Genomic DNA, 23,593 nt, shown 5'->3' with positions numbered 1-23,593 from the left:
AGAAAAGACCAAAGTGAGACTTGGGGGGAGGGAAGAGGCAGCGGGACTCTCTTCTGGCCCCTCATGCAACCTTTTCCAGGACAGGCTTACTGACAAATTTGGGTGAGGATTGAAACTCTAGTAGGTTTTGACCTGGAAATTCAAAACGCAAACCAATGTTTCCCATATGACCTTCAAATCTAAAAGAGGAGGAGGATTTGCTAGGTGTCCCGGTCCCCTTGTAGCCTGATGACAAATGCACTGATACATCCATCCCAGGAAAAGAAACTTCAGACTCACATTTATTTTCTTCCCTCCCTCCCTCTGTTCCTTTCTTCCCTCTTCCTTCCTCTCCTTCACTCCCTCCCTGTCTCTCTCCTTTCCCTCCTCCCTCTCTCTCTTCCTTTCTTTTGCCCTCAATTAGGTCGCTCTCCAAGAAGAGAAGGCACAGGTAAGCACCTTGTTGCCTCTGGCTGCCTGCTTAGCTTTCTGCTTTCCTCACCAGGTTTAAGCAGCATCTAAGGTCAAGCTCTCTGCTTCTACCTCTGTGTTCACGCCCCTTCATCTTCCTGGGCCTCAGTTTCCTCTGAAATGAAGGCCATGATCTGGTTTCCCTGAAAGTTCCAAGCCAGACTTTCAATTTCCCCCAGGCCAGATGGTTGCTGCCGGACCAGCTCCTACCGATTCCTCTCCCTGGCCGGTCTCGCCACCCGTGCCAGAGTCTGTTTGTTTGACTGCTGGTTGAAATCTTGGGTTGGGGCATGTAGAGAAGCATCAGCCCCAGTCACCCCACCAAAGCCTTCCCAGATCCTAGCCAAGGGACAGAGGCCGAGTGCTAGAAGCACAGGGTGAGCACAAATAACGCTGTCACCTGTGGGGTACTCACTATAAATTAGATCCTGTGCTAAGCCTTTTCCATGCGTGTGTGTACGTAATCTCCATTAATCCCCATCACAACGCTGTGCAGTGGGTATCCTTATTATTTCCATTTTACAGATGAAGAAACTAAGACTCAGGAGGTGTGGCAGGCATGTCCACAGACACACGGTCTGAAGGTAGCAGAGCCAAAACTCAAACCCAAATCTGTCAGACAGAGGATCAGGACACCCTTCTGCAGCTTCCAAAATAACAATAGCACAATGCCAGCAGCTGACAGAGTGCAAAGGCCTTTCATTCATTCAGTTAGCAAGTAGACACTGATAACCAATGTCATCCATCCACTCAGCCCAACAGCTTGAGCAATGGCCCCATTTTAAGGGCAAGGAAACTGGGTCTTCAGGAGGACAGGTAACCTGCCTGATGTCACACAGCAACTCAGCAGCAGAGCCAGGATGTGAACTTGGATCGTTCATTGAGGTCCTGGGCTCTCCACCTCCCAGGCTGAGTCCCAGACACATGTCAAGGTGCGATTTCAGTTGGATGAAATCAAATTTTCTCCTCCGCAGGACTTAGGTCAGTGATGCGTTCCTGGTGACCCTCTGAAGCCGGTCTGGCTTGAACTACCAAACAGTGTTCGCCCTCTGGGGCCTCTATTTCATGATGCTGGGACCCTGAGTCATCATTGTCCATTCTGCCACACCCCAGTACTGTGACTTTAAAAGAAAACAGATACTTGAATATTCACGAGCAGAACGTTTCAGAATCTGCCAAACTTCATGAGGCTTTAGAGCAGCTCCCTGGATATTCCATTCTTTTCTCTTAGAAATTGATTGAACAGCAGTCAAGAGGAAGGGCCCTGGGGACCCATGGTCTGGGGCCACTTTCCAGCTCACCTCTGTGATCCAAGTTTCTTAGCTGGTCTAAGGCTCAATTTCTATTTCTGGAAAATGAGTGCTTATTAAATGTGCCACTGCCCATAGGTTGTAGGGAGAATGAAATGAGATTATTGCCAAAAGGTATTAGCACAGCGCTTACTTGATAAGAAAGCCTCAAAGCATGGCAGATATGATTACCTTTGCTACTGCTGTTATTATGAAGCTACCAGAGCCGATCTCAGCATCCTCCGTCCCCCATCCGCAGTCTGTACGTGTGGGTTGGTGTGTCTAGCTGAGCCCACTGGGTGAAAACGTTGGCAGCAACTGCTCCGATCTTAGAAATGATCAGTGTCCATTCCCAAACTGCCTGAATCTAGTGACCACTGTGTGTTAAGCATTTTGACTACTTTGTCTTTTGCTAGAATTTTGCATCTTTCAGTTAATTGGCCATTTCTCATTCAGCTCCTCCAGCCCAAAAAACAAAAGAAGGGAAGAGAAGAGGCACAAAAAACAGTAAGTAGATCCCACCTGCAACGTACTGTCCAGCTTGGGGAGGTGGGGGACTGACCTGTGAACAGCCAGAGGGTTAGAATTGCCGAAGAAATGGGGACCGGGAGAGGAGGGTGGGCGGGCAAGAGGGGAGAAGGAAGGGGAAGACAGAACTGTGTGTAGATCTGCAGTTGTGGGTTTGGCATGCATGGGTGCATAAGGTTGTGTATGTGATGTGTGTGTATGCATGTGTGTCTGTGTATGCATGAAAGTGAACGGTGTGCATGTGTGTGCCCATTGTGTGTGAATTCTGTGTGCCTGTGTGCGTTGTGTAACGTTTGTACCTGGTGCGTATATGCGTAGCGTGCACTTTGTAAATAGTATCTGTACATTCTTCCATTGTGCAAACATTTGTGTGCAATGCAGGTGCATAGTGTGTGTGTGTGGGGGGGTGTATATCTGTGTTCACACGAATGCATATGTGTGCCCTTGCTTATGTGAGCATGAACTTGAATAGCATGCATGTAGGTGCCCTGTCTGCTACTATGTGCTAGTTCGGTGCCCTTGGCGTGTGCACCGCTTAATCTGCTTGCATTACTCATAGGGAGGGTGCGGGATGGTTTTTACCTGTGCACGTGTGTGCTGTGTGTGCACAGGTGGGTAAGGGGGCATGATCACATGCGTGCACACGTGTGTGTGTACATGTGAGTCCCAGCCCCAGCCTCTGGGCTTAGAGCATGGAGATATCAGGGGAGCTCCTACCCCCGGCCTCGGGTCCCAGCTGGTTCACGGTTTATAGCTGGTAGTAGAAATTCAAATCAGCCAGCGCTGCCTGAAGAGTTCAGTTCCCAGCCAAATTAAAAGTAAATTTGGCTACAACCCATCTACTTTATACCCTTGCAGATGTTAGTGAGTGTGTTTTCCAATCAACCAACATTTTATCTCCCACCAAGAAGCTTCTAAAGCGAGAATCAAAGGCAATGGGATGAAAGTCAGTGGGCTGCCGGGGAGGGAAAAGAGGAAGCAGGGCGTGGCGCTCAGCTTTGCCGGCCTGAAGCGCCTCCTCACCCAAGGTCAGTGCGAAAGAGGGCATTTCAGGCACCACCACGGGGGCCTGGGGAACGCTCCAGAAGGAAGCACTAGAGCTGTGAGTTAGCTCAGGGAAGAACGTCCCAATCATCAAGCTTGTTCAGTTCACGTCAAGAGGTGATCATTGGTCATCTGTATAGAGTGTACGCTCACGCTAAGCACAGACAGAGCCTGTTCTCAGAGACTTCAGCATGGCTTGTCCGTGGAGCTGCGGTCTAGACAGTCACTGAGCTGGGGGCTGCGCCCAGACCCCAAGAGTTCTGGGAAGATCATGACAGAGGCACGGACTGCCTGCCTGAGGGCAGCAAGGTGGCCACCCTGCCCAGCGCCAAGAGTTGGACGAGTCTCAGAAATCACTAGCAGGACATAAAAGAAGGTTGTGAAAGGCAAAAAACAAGAGTCAGGAGAGGGAGAAGCAAGAAACATAAGACACCCCTGAGATCAGGTGGTTGTTCTTGCCAAGATCTATGGTTAGTTAAGGCGGCTTTTAAACAGGGGACCGCTGGAGTAACTTACTTCCTCTTATTCAGCATCCCTTAGAGAGCCCCTAACAGGTGTCAGGCCCTCTGTGGGGCCCGAGGACAGAGATTAGACAGATGTGCCTCCCGGCCTCGAGGAGCTCGCAGCAGGACACCGGGGACAGATGTGGGACAGGTCACAGCACTGCAGTGGCAGATGGAAGCCCTGGGTGAGGTGGGAGTCCGGGTGCAGGAAAGAGGGTGTGGTGGTGAGGGGAGGCTTCCTGAGGGAGGGGCGGCTTAGGCTGGGGCAAAGGATGGAGGTAACCATTCTAGGCTGCAGGTTAGGCAAGTGGTTTAATCTCTCTGTGCCTTGGTTTCTGCATCTGTAAAATAGGAGTAATAAGAGAATCCACTTTGTAGGTTGTTATGAGGAGTAGATGAGTCCATTTAAGGAAAATGCTTAGAACCCAGTGCCTGGCAGGCAGTATGTGTTAGAGACGGGTTACCTACCATCACCATCATCATCACCATCATCACCATCCCCATCACCATCATCACCATCATCCCCATCATCACCATCATCACCACCATCATCCCCATCACCATCATCCCCATCACCATCATCCCCATCACCATCACCATCATCACCATCACCATCACCATCATCCCCATCACCATCATCACCATCACCATCATCATCATCCCCATCACCATCATCCCCATCACCATCATCCCCATCACCATCACCATCATCACCATCATCCCCATCATCACCATCACCATCATCACCATCACCACCATCCCCATCACCATCATCACCATCATCCCCATCATCACCATCACCATCCCCATCATCCCCATCACCATCACCATCATCACCATCCCCATCACCATCATCCCCATCATCCCCATCATCACCATCACCATCATCACCATCACCACCATCCCTATCACCATCATCTCCAATACCATCATCCCCATCATCACCATCACCATCACCATCATCCCCATCACCATCACCATCATCACCATCACCATCATCCCCATCATCCCCATCACCATCATCCCCATCACCATCATCACCATCACCACCATCACCATCACCATCACCATCATCACCATCACCACCATCACCATCATCACCATCACCGTCATCAGGGCATCATAAAATGTGGGAAATGTGTGAGCCAGAATACAAGCACCTCGGGGTTGCTTGAGCCTTTCAAACAAGGGCTCTAGATGCCAGGCAAGGAGGCTGGAGAGCTAGGCAGAGGCTGGCTCCTGAAGGTGCTTGGGGTTCAAGGTCAGAGCTTGGACTTGACATGAGGACAATGGGAGGGCTTTAAACAGGGAAGGGATATGGTCTGATGATCACATTACCAGAATCCCTCAGTCTTTTGTTGGGATAACCAAGCTACCTCACAATAGAATCATCTCTAACTTCCACTGGCTTCCTGACTTGGCCCAAACTATTGACATTCCTTGTACATCCTCAGTGACCACTGCCACTGCTACTGCTACTTCTGAGTTATCATTATTATTTAGAGAAAGCAGAAGTAACCTGTTATAACACAAGTTTTAGTGGCAGTGGTAGTGTAATTTTTGTTGTCGATGATGTTTGTAACTCCCTCTGCGAGTGGGCTTTTGACTCCATGCTAAGAATCCAGACTTACCTTTCCAGGGCTGAGGTTACAGATTGGCAGCCCGAAGGCCTAATGGATTCTGCAAATGTGTTTTGATAGCCCCAAACTGTGTCTTTTTTAAAAAATGAGCTTCCATTTAAAATAGGAATAATTTACATAAAAATCTCAACTTCTACATTCACTTGAAAAATTAGAAGATACAGCACCACGGCACTATTCTGGAGACAAAACACTTTCTTTAACCCATGCCCTTCGGTTGATATTTTCTGAGTGCCTGACTGATTCACACATTACCGTATCTGACTGGTTCGTGAAACCATCTGAAATCGAGACTCCTGCCTCAGGCGAGGGAGAGGTGATGTGTGCAGGTGACGATTCTGCTCCCAGCAGAGCCCTGGGGGGCAGGCCGTCTCCCCCAGACGACCCCTTTCTGCTCTCTTGTGTTAGGGACGGCCGGTTACACAGGCGGGAGGCGGGGGTGACGCAAGGGGCCGGTTGGGGGAGATGCATGACCTTGGGAGAGACAGTGACTCGGGTGCAAGAGAAAGACGTGTGTCACAAGGTCAAAAACTCTCTGTCTCTCTCTCCTCTGATTGGTTCCTTCTCACCCTCCACCCGCCCCAAGATCACGAAGCCGGCCCCGAAAGTCTCACCGCCACCGTCATCACCACTGCCCCTCGCGGTCCCAGAGTTCGGAGTCCCGCTCCTCAAGCTGTGACAGCAGGTAACCCCCTCCCTGAGGCACCTCCTCACCCCGGCATCTGCCCAGAGCCCGTCTGAGACGCGGCCACCGTCAGCTCTGCCTCCCACTGTCACTGTCGGGGAGGCCGCTTTCCCAGCAGAGGGGCGCCCCCGCCTCGCACTCAGGCTGTCTGCGCTTCCCTGTAGAGAAGGGGCTGCAGACAGACGGACCCGCTGCCTCCACCTACAGGACTTGCTAACACCGTGCTTCCGTGTCCAGGTGCTGAGCACTCTTCCTGATCCGCTGTGTGATCCCCTCTACAACCCTACGAAGGAGGCACTATTGTCATCCCCATTTTAGAGATGAGGAAACTGAGGCACAGAGAGGTTAAGGAACTTGCCAGGCACTTAGCTACTAAGTGACAGAGCTTAGGACTGAACTGGGGCATCTGGCTCTGCACTTGACTGTCTCTCACTAAGGGTTGTTCTAAGCACAGAGAAGCTAAGTGACCTATGAAAGGCCACACAGCACAAGGTACCTAGCTCTGAGGCCCTTCCGAGTCTAGTTTCTCCTAACCTGGAACCTCTTTACGCTGACACATCGGCTGCCCCGGCCTGAGAAGAGGAAGCGGTTCTTGTGGGTAAGGAGAACAAGAAGAGGGAGGGGGCTTCGTTGATGCTGGCGTTTGACATTGTTGAGACCAATGGGAACATCAAGGGCCCCCTGACGGTACCAGGCCAACTTCCAGATGTCAGAGGCTCCTTTATTCTTTCTTAAGTGCTTCTCACACTTGGCTACGTGGCCATGTCACTTGGGAAGGTTTAAAAATCTCACTATCCCGGTCCCACTGCATCCCAGTTAAGTCAGAACGACTAGAGGAAGGAGGAGGAGGAGGAGAAATATTTACCTAAATTCTACTCTGAACCAGGCGCTGTGCTGCCACTGCAAATACATTCTCTCTGTTAATCATCCCAATCACACCATGAGCTAGACCAGAGCTTCTCCACTTTGGCTGCACTGTGGTCGCTTTGGAAGTTTTTAAAAATACCAGTGCCTGGATCCCAGCTCCACACATTCTGATCTAATCCAGATGAGGTAGGTCCAGGGCAGCAAGATTTTTAAATCTCCCAGGTGATGTGAACGTGGAGCCAGGTGTAAAAGCATTCGAAAGGAGAAAGCAGCCCCTGACATCGAGTACTATAGCCTTGGCGTTCCCACTGGACAGCAACAGTTTCAGAGGACATCACCATCACACAAGGCTGCTCCGTGACCCTGAGTGATCCAGGCAAAAACAAGACCCTTCTGCAATCAGGTCCGAGCCCGGACAAAACAGGAACTTTGTCCAAAACCCAAAAGTAACCCAGCATCTCTCCATCCTGGCATGTGTGAGCGACTGCTGCTTCTGTACCAGTTATAGCCTTGACCTCAGTGTAGTCTCCCCCTCTCCCTAGGTAAGACTGATGAAGACACCCAATCAGAGAATTACCTCCGCTTTCTGACACATGCAGTCCGGGTCAGAGCGCCAGCTCCTTGCGTGCTCCCCAGAGGCCCCGAGCATACGCTCATGATAGGTTCTCGCTAACACCCCCGGACGGAGGCGCCCTCCGCTTCCCCGTGATGTGCATTCTCTGCCACTGCAGGGAGCAGTGACCACGCCCATTCACGTACAGGGTCCCCCGGTGGCCTTTGTCTGGAGGGTGTTGACACACTGAGCTCAACTGCATTACAGACATTTACAGCTGAGAAACCTGCGTGTTGGTGGGCAAAGGGGTCCGAGCAAGGTCGCGGTGACGGGCAGAGCTGGCACCAAGGCCCAGGTCTGTGTGACTCAGCCTGAACCCTTCACCTCCAGCCCAGGCCTGGGCTGCAGGACGGTGCAGGGCCTGCTTGCTGACTCTCGGCGCACCCCGCTCTACCTTCTCCGAGGCTTACCTCTTCGGGAAGGGGCTCACATCGCAGCCCCGGCCCCAGCCCTCCTTCTGCTGTCACATCTCCCGCTGCTGTTGCCGCCCGAGCTCCCCAGTGCCTGTTGGGCTGAGAGACACTACAGCATGGGTGGGAGCAACCTGAGAGCTGGCCCTCGGGCCACACACTCAGTAGAAAAGTGACCTGGAGGCCCCAGAGCAGAGAGGGACACTCCAGCGCAAGAACCAGAGGCATTGGTTCCCACGGGGACCCTCGTTCCACCACTTACAAGCTGTGTGACCTCAGGCAGGTCCCTAAACATCTCTGAGCCTCAGCTCTCTCATCTGAAAATAAGAAAGTAATATCTGCCCTGTGTATGTCTTCAAGTTGTAGAGGGGACTGTGAAAGCACCTGAAGAGGGGCTTACAAGTGCCGTGCAAATCCATAAGGTGTTATTTGTATCACTACTGTGACTCAGGGCTAACAGGTATGCAGAGTCCAAACACACCCTTTCTAAGGAGTCAGAGATTCCTTTGGTTTCCACTGCAGACAGGCAGCCAGATCTAGATGTGACAAGCTTGCAGAAGGCATCTTGGTCGTTTTTGTCAGATATATATTTTTTAAGTTTTGGGTGACAGTCAATAAGATGCCTCTATTTCACAGATGGTAAAGTCACATACACAAAGACACACAGATATAAGCAGTTACATTTATAGACAAACACATGAAAACACAGATGGACACACACCCAGACGTACACAGAGTCACAGACACAGGCAAGCAGACAGACAATCACACAGGCACACAAAGGACAGTAAACTGAATCAAGATAGGGACCCTTTCTGTCTTCACAGCTGCATCCCCAGCCCCCAAAGCAGTGCCAGGTACATGAATAAACATTTGTCAAGTGAACAAATGAGAGAATGAATGAATGGGTGGGTGGGTGGGTGGATGGATGCACACGTAACTCATACAGACACACCCAAACACGCTCTGTTGTCCTCAGATCCTATTGGCCCTTCAGTCACCTCTCTGCCATGCTCCCCATCAAAAGACCCTCAGGTTTCTCTCTCCCGCACCCAGGCACCGTGGCCAGTCCCCCGAGGAAGGGCGGAAGTCCCGCCGAAGGCACTCTCGCCGCTGCTCCAAGACCTTCTGCAAGGCCAGCCCTGAGGCCCGGTCCAGCCCCCCGCCCAGCCAGCCCCTCCAGATGCTCAGCTTCCTGTCGGCCAGGGGTGTAGTAAGTATTCCACACAGCCTCCTCTGCCAGTCTTGGCCGTGACACTTGGAGGGGGTGGAGGCACAAGTTCAGGGCAGTGTATGACACATTTTAATTCAGTTTCGGGCAGATATCCAGCTGGTTTCAGACCTCCTTATTGATTAACCAGATGGTCATTCACCAGCCTTTGGCAGCACTCGGCTTGGCGGCTTGGGATGTGGGGGCTTGGGGGGACAGGAAAAACCTGAAGCCCCCCGGCTCTTTAGCAGGGGAACTTCGAAAGTACATATTGGCCTCCAGAGTGACATCTGCAGGAAAGCATGTATGAGACACCACAGGAGGTTTCTTTGGGGAAGAAGGAAAAGAGGGGGTCTTTGAGGCAACAGAGGTACTGCAGCTTTGCGGTGAAGTCTGCATCTTTGACAGCTAGTCTGCAGCACTGACGAGCAGCTGGGGTTTGATTTCACCTGGGTAAACTCGGCCTTGAATGTATACGAGAATTTTCCTCCAAGGAGCTGATAGCACTCGGCCTCTCGTGTCCACACAAGGTCTCAGGGAGGTGAGGACGCAGCTGCCCTCACTAGTCCCTTCCACAGGTGGGCCAGAAAAGCCAATGCTCAGAAAGGTTAAGGTCTGGAGTGAAGCCACTGAGTAAAGCAAGAGCGAATCCAGTCGAGAAACCGGGCCTTGAATGGGATCACGCAACAGTCCCTCAGGTCAAGAAGGAGGGCTGGAATGCAACTTCAGACAGTTCGATGCCAGGAAGTTTCCTGAGCAAGGGGTTTGGAGTTGGGCCTGACCTCAACTTCCTAGCTGTGTGGCTTTGAGAAAGTCACTTAACCTCTTTGAAACTCAGTTTTCTCATTGGTAAATTTGAAATAATATCACTTCCATGTGGGATTGTTGGGGATATCCAATAACAGAAATTATGTGAAGGCCTTTTGTAGACTCTAAAGGGACAGACACACAAATAGGAGGAGATTCAACACAGACGTACCCTATGCTTTCAGCTAACAGCTGGGAAGGGACCTGTCTCCTCTAGCTAGGCGTAAATCTGAAAATTTCAGAGAGCTGCTCCCTTAGAAAGGATGAGGTGGAAGTAAGGAATAGCTCAGGGGTTCTTGCTGAGAGGTCAAGGAAGAGAAGGTGATGATAAACACTGGTTGGGTCTGGTTGACACAATAGTTATATCTCCAGTGCATTCTGGGAAACCCTTCTTCACCAGTAACGGCACCATGTATCACCAAGGTCTACTTTTGCCCAAATCTTCTACCTAGCTGGAACCATCCACAACTCACCTCAGGCCCTTCCTTTGTAGAGATACCTGTAGTTGCTCAGTATTTGCAGATGGTAAATGCTCACCTGCATTATCCCCTCCGTGAATGTCCTATGAAAGGTCTTCCCAGTAAGGCAGAGAGTCTGGAGGCCAGGGGGCAAGTCTTGGCTTGGCAGGACAAATCCTTTTACCCCTCCCAGCTTCAGCTTCCTCAACTGGAAAATGAGCATGATTATCCCATTTGTGTCCCAAAGGAATTGTTGCAAAGGTAGAAATAAATTTAAAATACAAGCAATAAGAGGTGGAAGAATGGTTTTAAGTTGGTAAAATCCACCCAGTCTCCCTGGTCATGGTATTTATGGCAGCCCATTCAGTGGCCCTAACTGACCCTCATTAAAAAGTGCCATTGGGAGCAACTGGCTTGTGTTCTCTCACCTGGGATGGTTTCCTAACCAGTCAGGTCCAAGGTGATGCAAAAAGCCGAGTGTTGACTCCCCCCCACCCCAGAATTGTGGTCCTCCCACACCAGTGAATGAGGTACCAGATTGGCTATTGGTTCTTAGGGCCCAGCCGCTATTAGAAGAGCAGAAAGCTCATCCGTACCTAGAAGTTAGAGGCCTTAAGAGCTCACCTAACCCAATACCCTGATTCCAAACAGAGAACCCGGACTCACAGGAGAGAAATGAATTCCATGGGCTATGGCAAGTCGGAGTTGTTAAAAACATGGGACTATGATTATGTGGTCAAATCCTGGCTGCAAGCTGGGGATAGTTACCTAAACCTTTTTGAGCTGCAGTTTCCTCATCTGGTAAAAAAAAATGCAGATAATAAACCTCTTCTTCAAAAGCCTTGTTTTGGGGACAAAAGCAGAGTAATTTTGTAAATAGTCGAGCCCAGTGCTCGGCACAGGGGCAAAAGTCAGCAAATAGTAGCAGGTGTTGTGATGAAAACATTCCAGATGCTGGCTCTGTATTTTCCAACTGTGGAATCTTGAGCAAGTTCCATAAACTCTCTGTGCCTCAGTTTTCTCCAAATCTGCAAAATGAGGATAATAGTAAGACCTACCTCATAAGAGGAATGTTGTGAGGATGCAATGACTCAATGTGAGTAAGACTTTCAGACTAACAGGCGAGTGGTAGGTGCTAGGTTGCTGGCGGTGGATAGAAGCAGCAGCAGTATTAACAATGGAAATAGTAATGGTAGTAGCAACAATAGTAGCAGTGCTGGTAATAGTAGTGGAGTAGTAATAGTAGAATGGTTCCAGGCCGAGGCTAGTCTGTGGATGAGTTGAGACCACAGCTAGAACCCCTGCTTCCCCTGCTTTCAGTTTCCTCCCATCCTCAATGGCAGCTGCAGCCCAAATGGCTAGCCCCACCCTGCTCATGGCTGCCTGACTCCTGGGGCGTCAGACTCCCCCCAGGTCTGGTCCTCCGAGTGCTCTCCATGCTGGGCTCTTTCTCATCCTCTCTCCTGCAAGGCAGGGATGGAAGAGGATACCAGGTTGGACCAAAGGTTTTCCAAGAGTCCTGGCCCCAAGATTTTTTTGAGCTCTCTGCTGAAGAGAACAGCACAGTCATTGTCACTGAGTCACCCATTCCATCACTTGTTCAAATCTACCAGTTACCTACTAAGCATCTATAAAGGGTCAGCTCTGATGTGGCTCTCAGGATCCAGTGAATAAGAAACAGCCTGTGCTTTCTTAAAAGGAAGACAGACAAGGTACAAACTGTAAAAGACAATGCACAACAGTGAATGCTGAGATGGGGCAGGAGGTAGGCAGGCAGGGAAGGGAATTGGGGTTAGGGTTAGGTTAGGGCAGAGGAGGTGGCAACTGAGAAACTAGCCAGTGGAAGCAGGAAACGAAGGCTGGAGTCAGGATGGGGAAAGAATTCCAGGGCAGGAGATGGGGTTCTGGGGGTTCTGGAGGTGAACAGGAGCCCAAGCTTGAGGGGTCTCCTATGCCATGGTTCCTGCCACACTCCATGGTGGGCATCCCATATGCAGAGCTCTTTGAAAATCAGGGACGGGCACATTACATCAAGGGGGCCTGTTTGCATACATGAATATGCAGAAGTGGGTTGTATCTTGTTAAAATCCTAGCTGGTGAGCTAAAGATAACCTGAAGCCCTCTTTCTTGGTCAGAGCCCAAATCCAAATGGAGGGTCCCAAGGAGTGAATCCTTCATGGCCTCATTCATTCCTTATCTACACTCAGTCAACTCTGTTCAAGGTGTTAAGGAGACAGAGAGATGAATAAACAGGCTTCCTGAATCCCAGAGCTCACCATCTAGCCGTCAACAGAAGGCTGCAATACAGTAGGATACGCGTTGTCGTTAGGGCTGAGACTGAGTCGGTGAGCACTAGTACTCCTCCATTGTTCAAATATTCAAATACTTGCACACCAGTTGATAAATAGACCCTGTCACCACCCACCCCCCGGTCAACAAAGCCATCCCTTCCCTCCTCTGGTACCTTCTGGACCTTCTCACAGTCCAGCAGCTAAACAGTGATACCTGGCAGCCCTTCAGTGCCAAGACCAGCTACCTTCAGATGGGGCAGTACCCACACTCAACCAGTTGTTGAATATTTTGAATATCACCCCTGGAGGTGACGGAAGCAAGTACAATATGTAGGAGGACCACAGAGGAAGGACCAATGTCTAAGAGATCTTGGCGTCTGAGAGGACTTTACAAATAAAGGAACATGTGAGCTGGGCTTTGAAGGATGAGTAGGAGTTCACCCAAATGAGATGGCTATATACCACTGTGTGCCAGGCACTGTCACATACTTTACACAGTTGTTTTGTTTTTTTTTTTCTCATTTGATTCACAAAACAGTTCTTTGAGGTAGGTGCCATCATTATCACCATTTTTCAGATGGGAAAACTGAGGCTCAGAGAGGTGAAGTGACTTACATAGGTAGCCCAATAAGTAGGAAGGGGAGCTGGTTTGAATCATGGCTTGTATCTCAGAAGCTTACTCTGATAGCCAGAGGACCTATTGGATGACAGAGAGGTTGGTGGCTCCAAGGTTTGGCCACTCCCTGTCCTGTAGCAGGGGGTCCTCTGTGAGGTCTATCCTAACTGGAGGGGGAATCTAAAGGGGGCTGATCAAGACTGAAATTAGACCCAGGAGAGGGCAGTCTTCTCCTTTCTCCTCCTTCTGCCTCTGTTGAGCCAACAGCTGCCACATAACCCTTGCCAACAAAAACCTGCACAGATACGGCGCAAAAAAAAAAAAAAAAAAGGCAAAACTTGGGCTCCGTAAAAGAGGACCTCATGAAATTTGTCAACAGGAGGAAGCAGGAGGCGACAGTGATGAAGACAGGAGCTTTAAAGCAGATTCGGATACTCCAGAGTTCTTGATTTCATCTCCCTATGAGACTGGGTAACAGCCATAGCTCATGCTTCCTGAGCACCTACTATGTGCGAGGTGCTAGGCTGAATTCTTTACATGTGTCATCTCATGCGTTTCTTATAATAGCCTTTCAGGGGATCTTCCGCTAGTATCCTCATTTTACGATGAGGAAACTACAGCCTAGAAAACTTAAGTAAAGGGCAGCTGTTAAATGGAGAAGTTAGGATTCCAACCCAGAAAGTCTACCCTCAGAGTCCAGGTGCTTAATTACTTGACTTCCTTTGTGTCATTTCACTTCGCTGGGCCTCTGTGTCCTCATCTGTACCTTTAACTAATAAGCATACATACTGCACAGAGTGGCTGTGAGGGTGGAGTGAGATAAGGTATCCATTCATTTATAAGATATGCATTAAGCACCTACTATGTGCCAGGCACTGGGTGAATAGCAGTGAACAAGACAGAGAAGATTTCTGCCCTCATGCAGCTTCTATTCTATGAGCAAAACTTAGCCCGATGCTTGGGACATAACACTCAATATACAGTAGTTGCTAGTGTTATGATTTGTCGTCATAATGGCTAAATTAAACTTGCTCCCAGTAAAAGCATACATGATGTTTCTGAAGTATCTCTGGCCTCAAAAAGCTTAATCATATCCAAGATCTCAGGTGAACGTCAGAACAACTCTAGGAGAATGGCAGGCTATGCCTCCTATTTTGCAGACAGGGGAAGTGAGGCTGAGGGAGCGTGTATGGAGGGTCCAGCCTTCCCGCCTCTGACCCAGGTTGTCACGTACATCCTGCAAAAGTGAGCTCTTGCTCAGACTAGGAGACTCACTAGTCCAGTGCCATTCGTTGCAGTTTAGAGAAGAACAAAGGGACTAAAATGCGGAAGAAGGGGGCCGTGAGACTCAGGCATTTGTGGGACAGTTGTCCTTTTTAAATGGAAAATGGAATAGCATTGTCAACTTTTACTTTTGCCAAGCAAGGACAGAAAAAAGAAAACCACCATTTTCTATAGTGAAAGGGACGTTTACCATCTGAAGAGGAAGAATAGACATGGCCTCAGAAGAAAGGATGAGACTTTAAATCAAATGCATTTCGTTGGATGAAAAACTCATTCCATTGAACTTTTTTTTTCTCATTTCAATTTGGACTGGTGAAAATTTTGCCTGACTGGATCCATGTAGAAATTTTCAAGAAGAGGTGGGCTGAGGGCCATCAAAAGGGGCTTCCAAGAAATGATGAGGTTGAAGCTGCTGGTCCCCTTCAGCTTCCTGATGGAGGGAAGGGGAGACATCCGGCCCCAGGCCCAAGGTCAACGTCAGTGCACAGCCCTGTGGGACCACCCCAGCCCTAAAGGACTTTGTCATCTTCCCAACAACCTCAGCAGATCCCTGTCTTTCTCCATTCCTCCCCCTCTCTAATGAACTCCTAACAGGTCAATGAATCCAGTCTTCTGATGTCTTCCTAATTAATGTGCAGAGGAAGATGAACAACAGTGAGGAAAATAAACTTAATGTCTTTGTGAAACAAAAGGTTTAAAAAAAAAAAAGGAATAACCAGAACCCTCTAGCTAAAAGCTCTGCCATGCAGCTCTACATTCACATGAGAATTTCCAGTCCCCCATACGGCAGGGAGGGAAAAAAAATTTATAGCCCTCTCTCCATGGAGCCATTTGAAGCTCAGTAAATGGACTTGTTCAGTTTAATTGGAATTCTCTTCTTGATTGTATTTTTGTAACCTATTAGGCTGTGCTGCCTCTTGATCTCGGAATTCAGCCGAAATTAAATTTTGAAGTGTAAGTGAGAGGTTGCCTTTTTCCCCCATTCTTGATTAAATAATGATTTGAAACAAAAACAATAAATAACAGTGCTGGCTTCCCTGGAGGGCTGAGAGAAACTCCCAGTGAAACACCAGGAGCTGGAGTTCATGGTGGGGGGATTTAATTACTTATTAGAAAAACCCAAATGTTGACGCTGAGTATATTAAGGAAAAAGGAGAATAGGCAAGCTTATGAGTTCAAAAGAAAAAACAAAAACAAAAACCTGGAGCTTCACATTGGCGGGGGCTAAGAGAATAAAGGGAACGTATTCGTTTGTTTTCTCCCAGTGGCCATGAGTTTGTGAAAAACAGTTTGTCCTTAAAAAAATCTGAGATTGGCAGTCCTGACCCAGAAGGGGAAAGCTTGTAATAGCTCTGGGGTCTGGATATGGCTTCATGACTCTGTCTCCTGGTTCCTTTCATTGACAAAGTCCAAGAGGGTTTGAAAGGGCAGAGATGGGGAAGATGGAAGGGAGAGATGAAACATACAGGATGCACTGTGTTTGTGCTGCTTTCAGATAGATCCGGGTAGCAGCGAACACTTAGAACAGAGGGTCACAAACTTAGCTGTCTCAAGGGCCAGGCAGCTAATAGATATAAGCAACAGGGAGCCCATAAGGCCTGGGGTCAGGAGAGCTTGTGCCCCGTCCAAAAGGGGCAGCTGCAATTCCTCACAAGCCAATTATCACCAAGCAGGAATGTCGACTCAATCTTGCCAGATCCTCTTATTTTTCAGCATGAACTAGAAATGGGCTGTTATGTGAATCTGCCCCATTCTACAATGTTGAGAGTTCATTCAAATTTATTGTCGAACATAAATTTGTTTAGCTGATAAGTGGGCTAAAGAAAGCATATCTGAAACAAAGTATAACTTGGCCCGTCAGTTTTCCAGTGGTGGTTTGGGGTGTTGAGACAGATGCTGTCCGTTTATATCCCCTCCGCGTCCCCGCTTCACACACTGCCAGCTTCCAGCTTCCAGGTAATGTTCTCTGGCTGCCAAAGACCACTTTGTTTGGCTGGGTGGCAGTTTGGACCTACTAGAGAATTGACACCCTTTGGGTGCAGCCTTTAACCCATGAGTGGCAGGGATTTGGTGTATAAATATCACAGCTCCCTCCGTGGTTGGGATTAACTCTGGAGCTGTCTCCGCCTTGGCTCCCAAGGTGTCCTCCAGAAGCCCTCTGTGACAGCTGGCTCGTTCTCTCCCCTGCTCATTGCCCCCACTCTCCTACTGAGGTTCCTTGCCCTCAAAGAAACTGCCAGCACTCAAATTCCTATCTCAATTTCTAGGAGAACCATATGAAGACAGGTGTATTTCACTCGGTGATTAAGCAAATCTTACAGGGGCTGAATTTTTGTGCCAAGCCCCAAAAGTAGGCCTTTGTGAAGACATAAAAAGAAGGGCAAGTCTGGGATGGAGGAAGGGGTCAGAGTGGACCACAGAAGAGACCCCTGGTATGAGGGTCCCAGGTCTTAGACAGGGGTCCCGGGTACCATGAGGGCATTGTTCCTGGACAAAAGTGGGTCTAGGATGAATCCTCCCAGCCGGCCTCTTGAGGACCGTTGTGCAGCTAAGCTGGGGATACAGGGGCAGAGAGCAGTTATGTGCATAGAAGAGAAATTTCCAGCAGATGAAGAAGAGCTCGTTAAAGACGACTTGTGAGTGGCCTGTTATCTAAATGAGACAGGGAGGAGCATGGGGGAGCCATCCTATCGTGTCAGCGGCCAGTGGGCAACAGCCCGCTTCCTCCGTGGCGGAGTGGGAGTGAACACCTGGCGAGGAAGGAGACACTTAGAGACGGGAGGCGAGCGCACAGAGGCCTCTGTCGTCTGCCTGTCATAAAGTCCTTGACTTATGAAGGTCTCCCCTGCATTATCACGGCATCACTCGCACACGCGCGCACACGCCCGCACGCTCACACACACCCCCCACAGTCTGCCTTTGGCCCCCCTCCATTGTGTCCAGCTCTCCATGAATGGAGAGCTCTGGAGGAGGAGGAATCTGAGGCTAAGAGGCCATTAAACGATCCAGACATCCCTACTGAGTTTATGAAAATGTTTCTATCACCTGGAAACAGAGGTAGAGCCCATCAAGACTGGTAAAGACAAAACCAAATAGAGTTCAGCTGAAGGAAGCAGGAATGAAAGTCTTCGGGCCACCACCCCTTCCCGCGGCCCTCAAAGTAATCCTTAAAGCAGGTCAAATGGGGGGAGAAGATTTGCGTCTCCAGGACCTGCTAGGCGTGTCATGTTATGCTGGTTGTGCCCTGTCCAAGGGTGACTGGCCTTGGAGTTAAACCCCACTGACCCTCCCTTTGTCGAGCCAGCTGTGAAAACCGATGTGGGGCTGCTTCAGTCCAGAGAAAGGTGTATCTTTTTTCTAACTTGTCTGGCCAGAGTGGGGCACCATTTTCGAGTTCCTGACCCAAGGGGAGCATCGTTCTAGCACCCGAGCAAAGTCACTGCACGGGCCAGCAGCCCTGTTGCGTGCAAGGGGCTAGACCCAGTTCATCTTTTAACCCGACCTCCCGGAATAGCAGAAGGTGGAAAAGGAAGTAAGGAGACCCAACACCGCTTGTCTCATCTGGAAGGCTCCTCGGGTCAGGAACTTCTCACCTTAGCCTGGAACTTATGCTGTTGAGCATGTGTAGGCTGGACTCCTGTGTGCTTTCTCTGAGGGTCCTAGGTCTGAGGAGGGCCAGGAGGAAGAGCGGAGGGCATTCCTTCTCTTTGCCACTGGCCTGGACCTAAAACTTGATTCTAGAGGTTCTCTCTGGCTCACACGCCCAGCCCTGAGCTGGTCTCAAGACCCCAACTTTCAGCCCATCCAGATGGAGACAGGAGGTAAAACAAGCAATTACTGCCCCCTCACCCCAGTAAGAGTGCTGTGGCAGACAGAAGCCACTCATTTTTGAATGAGTGAATGAATGAAAGACTGAATGTTAGAATGAATGAAGTAGAGAGTTTTGTGCTGTCCTGGCCTGGAGCTCCGAGAAGGCTTTCAAGAGGAGGTGATATGTAAACTGGAAGATGAAAAAATTTAGCCATGTGGAGTGAGGAAGAGGGGAACAGTGTTCTAGGTGGAGGAAGTGGCATAGGCAAATGGCCTGGGGTTGGGAGAGCAAGATGTGGTGGTAGAACCAAGAAAACTTTCTAATCGATTGGCCGAAGGTCGTGGGGGCCAGAGTCACGGGTGGGTGTATGGAAGAGATGAGGTTTGTGAAGGACACAGGGTTGAGCTGTAAAGTGTCGACACTGTCACGCATGTCACAGAATTTAGATTCATCCAAAGAAATGGGACTTTTAAACAAGCAGGAGAGGTTGATATTTTCAAGCACCAGGGTCAACCCAATGAGGACATTCCAGTAGCACATTTATCTCTGTTTTCTGTGATGATGGGAGAGCATGATGCCTTCGAGAGTTCTCAGTTCTGATCACACAAGTTGCACGTGGATAGTGGTCGTGGTCAGGTAGCGACACTCTGAAAGTGTCCCTGTGAGCTCAGGATGTGGGGTTGAGAATGTGAAAAAGGCAAAGTCCCCTTCTCTATCCACTAGCCCCGAGGGGCCTTATGTTCAGGAGATCCTTCCCCCGGGGACTCTTGATGCACCAGGACATATCCTTTGAAATTAGTAGTCAAGGTGGAAACAAGCACCTGGGCAGAGCAAGGCCCGGACTGGATGCCTCCAGGTAGCAAGCCGTAGGGTAATGGAAACCGTTGTATTCATGGTCCAGCCTGGTTCCCTCCAGGAGGGGCTCACCTGAGTCACCTGTGATACACTGGCTACCAAACATTCACTGTCTCTGAGACAAAGATTCCATGAGCCCATCCCCAGGCCAAGCCCCAGCCTGAGAGCCCAGGTCCCAGGGTCTAATTGCCTGGCATGATGCTTTGTCATTCCTGACAGAGGTGGTGGAAATACATATGTAGCCGTTGAACTCTCAGAGGTGGGAAAGATACGGCATCCAACTTGCAAACTGGAAGACAAAAAGGAGCTGAATGGAAAAAGGGCCTTTACATTAATTTTTAAAGAAGTCTCACACTAGGAAACCCCATTTGGGCAACCTTATTTTGAGATCCCTTGTCCCAGAGCAAAGCTAGCCAGATTGCCAGGCATGTACAGTGGCAGCCACGCTGGGTGGAACTTGGTAAAGCTGGACCATCACCTTGTCTGTGTGCAAAGCCTCCTGGGAGAATCCGCAAAGGAAGTCCCACCTCCCCAGCTCCGGGAGCTGATATCCTGAGCTGGTGGAGTCATCACTGTTATTCTCACAGTTCCATTGTCTCTGTATCTCACCCTCATGACCAGCTGCTGAGAAGGCAGAAGTGTTTCCTTAAGAAAGCCCAGAAGTCCCCCTTCTTTAGGCCCAAGGTGCATGGGAGAAACTGGGTGGGAGAAGCAGGCTTTTGATGGTGAGGCCTACACTAATATTTGCAGGGCCTGGGACAAGCGTATAGAAGGAGAGCCACACACTATATATACAAATGTTTATAAATCAAGCCAGCAAACTTAGATGAAATAAGTTCTCCTATCTTGGCAAACATACCTTCAAAATGATCTGGAAAGTCAGATTTGGATTTAGAATCTTGGACCCCTCGGAGTGCCAGGCCACAACATGACAGTGTAGGGAGAATCTGCCCCGAGGCCCTGGCCCCTCCCATTCTCCCCCCATGTCCTTGCACCATCCAACACTGTGATGGACCTCCCACTCAAGCACACGGACACCTAAGCCTGAACATCCAACTTCTGTTCAAATAGCCACACTTGGACCTAGGAATGTGCACACTTGAAGCGTGGTCTACCCCTGGGAGAATAGATCCATGGATGATCCTGCAGAGACCCTGGAAGGGGACTCAGGGGTCATTTAAACAGGGAATTCTGGGATTTCAGGTCCCCAGAGAGTCACTTTGGGGGGAGTGGTTTACAGGTGGTGCCTTCTCAGCCCCACAGATTTCTCACCCCATGGGGATGGTTATCGCTGGAGGAGACCCAGGGCAGAGGTCCATCTTGCCCACATCTAAGCATGGTATTGTTGGGGGACCAGAACCGAACCCACTATGTCATCCCAGCTGTGAGACTGGTCTGAATGTTTAAAGAAAACCATCCATTGTACTTCTAAACACACCATAGCCTTCCCGAGGGCTGGCTCTCCGTTGCCTCCTTTACTCCTTCATCTGTCCTAGATCAGCCCCACACAGGATCCTGGGGACCCCTCCTCATTCCCAGGCACCCCAAGGCAGCCCCTCCCAAAGCCGTTTGTCACAAGCACACCTTCCCTGTTCCCCGCCCCCCATCTTGACACCTTAGATTGATGCGAACTCTAGCCGCCATCTGCATTGTCAGCAAGGGTTTCTTGATCCAACTTGGGCATTAAGGGACTGATGTGGTTAGTGTGGATGGCTTGAGGTCCCCTTACTGAGAAAGCCAACCAGAAGTGATGCTTCACCTGTCAAGAACACTGAAAACCCAAAACCCGAAGTTCAGGGCCAAGTATGAGGATGTACAGAAAGGTGTGTGTTTTTTCTTGTCATTTGCGACTCTAATGATGGACTCACCTTGCCCGCTCTTCCCTTTCTCTTACACCTTACCTACCTACTAAAGGAGGAGTTCTTGCTTGGTAAGTGGATATAATCCGCAAAGACATGAGAGAATTTATTAGAAGCCACTCGAGCGCCTTAGCTACCTTCTCCAGGGGGAAAAGGACACACGCAAATATCTGTAGAGAGCTTTTTTTTGTTTGTTTTCAGTCAGACAATTTGACTTCCATTTTTTTTTTTTTTTGTCCCCTCTTTCTTTTCCCCTTTAGTTGAAAACTACTAAAATATCATTTTGTGACCTTGACTTTATATTAAAAAAAAACCTCTCATCTTTATTTCATTTCTTTTCCCCATGTGATATTTGTTTAGGGTTCTATTCGGGCAACTTTTTCTTTAAAAAAAAAAAAGTCAAATTTGTTGAGGATTTGGTTGTCAACTTTTGGCTTTATCTCCTTTTTTTGTTTTTAAGTTTCAAGATATATTTTTTCAGGCCCATAGCCTCCTTTCTTTCCCCCCACTTTTATTTTTATTATTGTTTTAGGTTAAGGGTGTTTACACCCCCCCTTCTCTTAAGTTGTTGCTTTTGTTTAATTCATTAGAAATTAAATTTTGTATAATTTCCTTTTTCTTTTGTTTAATCTGGATCGCATGCTTTTTCTCTGCATGATACCTAAATCTTCCAGTTATCCTAGCAGGGGGTAAAAAAAAGATCTCCTTTCTGTGGTATTCTTTCAGGAATTTGTGCTTTTGTTTTTTGGCGTCTCTTCTTTCCTCTCCTCTCTCTCTTTCCTTTCGTTACAGTGCATCATGATGGTAAACATTTCTTGGTTATTTAGACACAGCCCACAGACCCAGCGCTCAGCAGTGTCCAACGGGTGTTTTTGCTTTCAGATCGCTGGGTCGGGGTCTGCTGCTGACCTCTTTACCAAAACAGCCAGCCTGCTCACCACCTACCGAGGACGCTCCCAGGAGTATGACTCAGGCAATGACACCTCCTCGCCACCCTCCATGCAGATCAGCTCGGCCAGGTCTCGGGGTCCGGAGAAGGGGAGCCCCACTGGGGGCCTAAGCAAGAGCCGGGACCCCAACAGCGGCAACACCTCTGATTCAGGGAACTCCTTCACCACCTCCTCACCCCAGAACAAGGGGGCCACTTTGGAGAATCTCTCCCCCACCAGCAGGGGCAGAGAGTCAAGGTCAGTGCACCTGGATGGGAGGAGGGGGTCCTGCCTGAGCTCCACAATCTCAGTCTCTCACCCTAGCACTACACCACACACACAGACTCCAACTCTTTTATTTGAGAGAAAGAGAGAGAGAGAGTAATTGGCATCATTTTTGAAAAAAATATCCAAGGATATCAGCTTCAGATATAGCTGGATCCAGGGTCTCGAAAATATGTCATCAGGAATCTGTCTTTCCTATTACATCTCTCAGTTCTGCTTCCCCCTCTCTTGGCTTTATTTTTCAAGCAGATCCTCCCAAAGCATTGGAAAAGGTGCCATCCAGTTAACATTCTATCGGTCTAGCCAGACAATGGAAGGAAAATGCCTCTTTCCCCAGAATTTCAGGAAAATATCAGGGCAAGTGCTCATTGACTCTGCTTGGCCCAGCTTGGGTCATCTGCCCACAGTAGACCAATCACACTGCCCAGGGGCTGCTGTATTCTTGGCTAGAATCTGTCGTATGCCACCATCAGGGCTAATGAGTCTTCCCATGTACACTAAAACTGGGGAATGTCTGGTCCTCTGAAGGAAAGGCAGGGTACTGTTATCAGGAGGAGGGATGGAGGCTGGGCAGGAAAAAACAGATGTCAGTTTACCAATAATCACAGGAGAAAGTCTAACATTTAAAGTCACTGTCATTTTAAAATATACCACAGTATTTACCCAAGCACACTGAAAATTTATGTCCATACAAAAACCTACACATGGATGTTTTTATAGCAGCTTTATTCATGCCCAAATTTGGAAGCAACCAAGATATCCTTCAATAGGTGAATAGATAAATAAACTGTGGTCCGTACACACAGTGGAATACTATTCAGCACTAAAAAGAAACAAGCTACCGAGCAATGAAAAGACAGGGAGGAAACTTAAATCCATGTTAGTAATAGAAAGAAGCCAATCTGAAAAGCCTGCGTATTCTACGATTCCAACTACATGACATTCTGGAGAAGGCAAAGCTATGGAGACAGTAAAAAGATCAGTGGTTACCAGTGGTTAGAGGGTAGAGAGGGATGGATCTGCCTGCCTCAGGACATCCCTGGCCTCAGTTCACACCCAAGCTCGGCTGGGAGCCAGGGCTGGGTCAGAGCAAATGTCAATGTCTCCAAGAACAGGCAGTGATGTTCCCAGATATCTACCCATATACTTCAGGGCTGTT

General features: G+C 49.1%; 1 protein-coding gene across 1 annotated transcript in view; it reads left to right on the top strand.

Annotated features, from left to right (window-relative positions):
* The window catches only part of SRRM4 (serine/arginine repetitive matrix 4), a 164,507-nt gene that overhangs the window by 128,725 nt on the left and 12,189 nt on the right, over positions 1-23,593 (top strand). The window contains exons 5-9 of the mRNA XM_059893841.1: positions 404-430; positions 2,196-2,246; positions 6,041-6,139; positions 9,086-9,242; positions 22,103-22,407. Coding sequence (XP_059749824.1) covers positions 404-430; positions 2,196-2,246; positions 6,041-6,139; positions 9,086-9,242; positions 22,103-22,407 — 639 coding nt within the window. The remainder of the gene's footprint in view (positions 1-403; positions 431-2,195; positions 2,247-6,040; positions 6,140-9,085; positions 9,243-22,102; positions 22,408-23,593) is intronic.

The sequence above is a fragment of the Balaenoptera ricei genome, chromosome 14 (genome assembly GCF_028023285.1).
Source record: "Balaenoptera ricei isolate mBalRic1 chromosome 14, mBalRic1.hap2, whole genome shotgun sequence".
In the NCBI taxonomy this organism is placed as follows: Eukaryota; Metazoa; Chordata; class Mammalia; order Artiodactyla; family Balaenopteridae; genus Balaenoptera; species Balaenoptera ricei.
The sequence above is the reverse complement of the archived record's forward strand: the minus strand, read 5'-3'. Positions and strand labels throughout refer to the sequence as shown.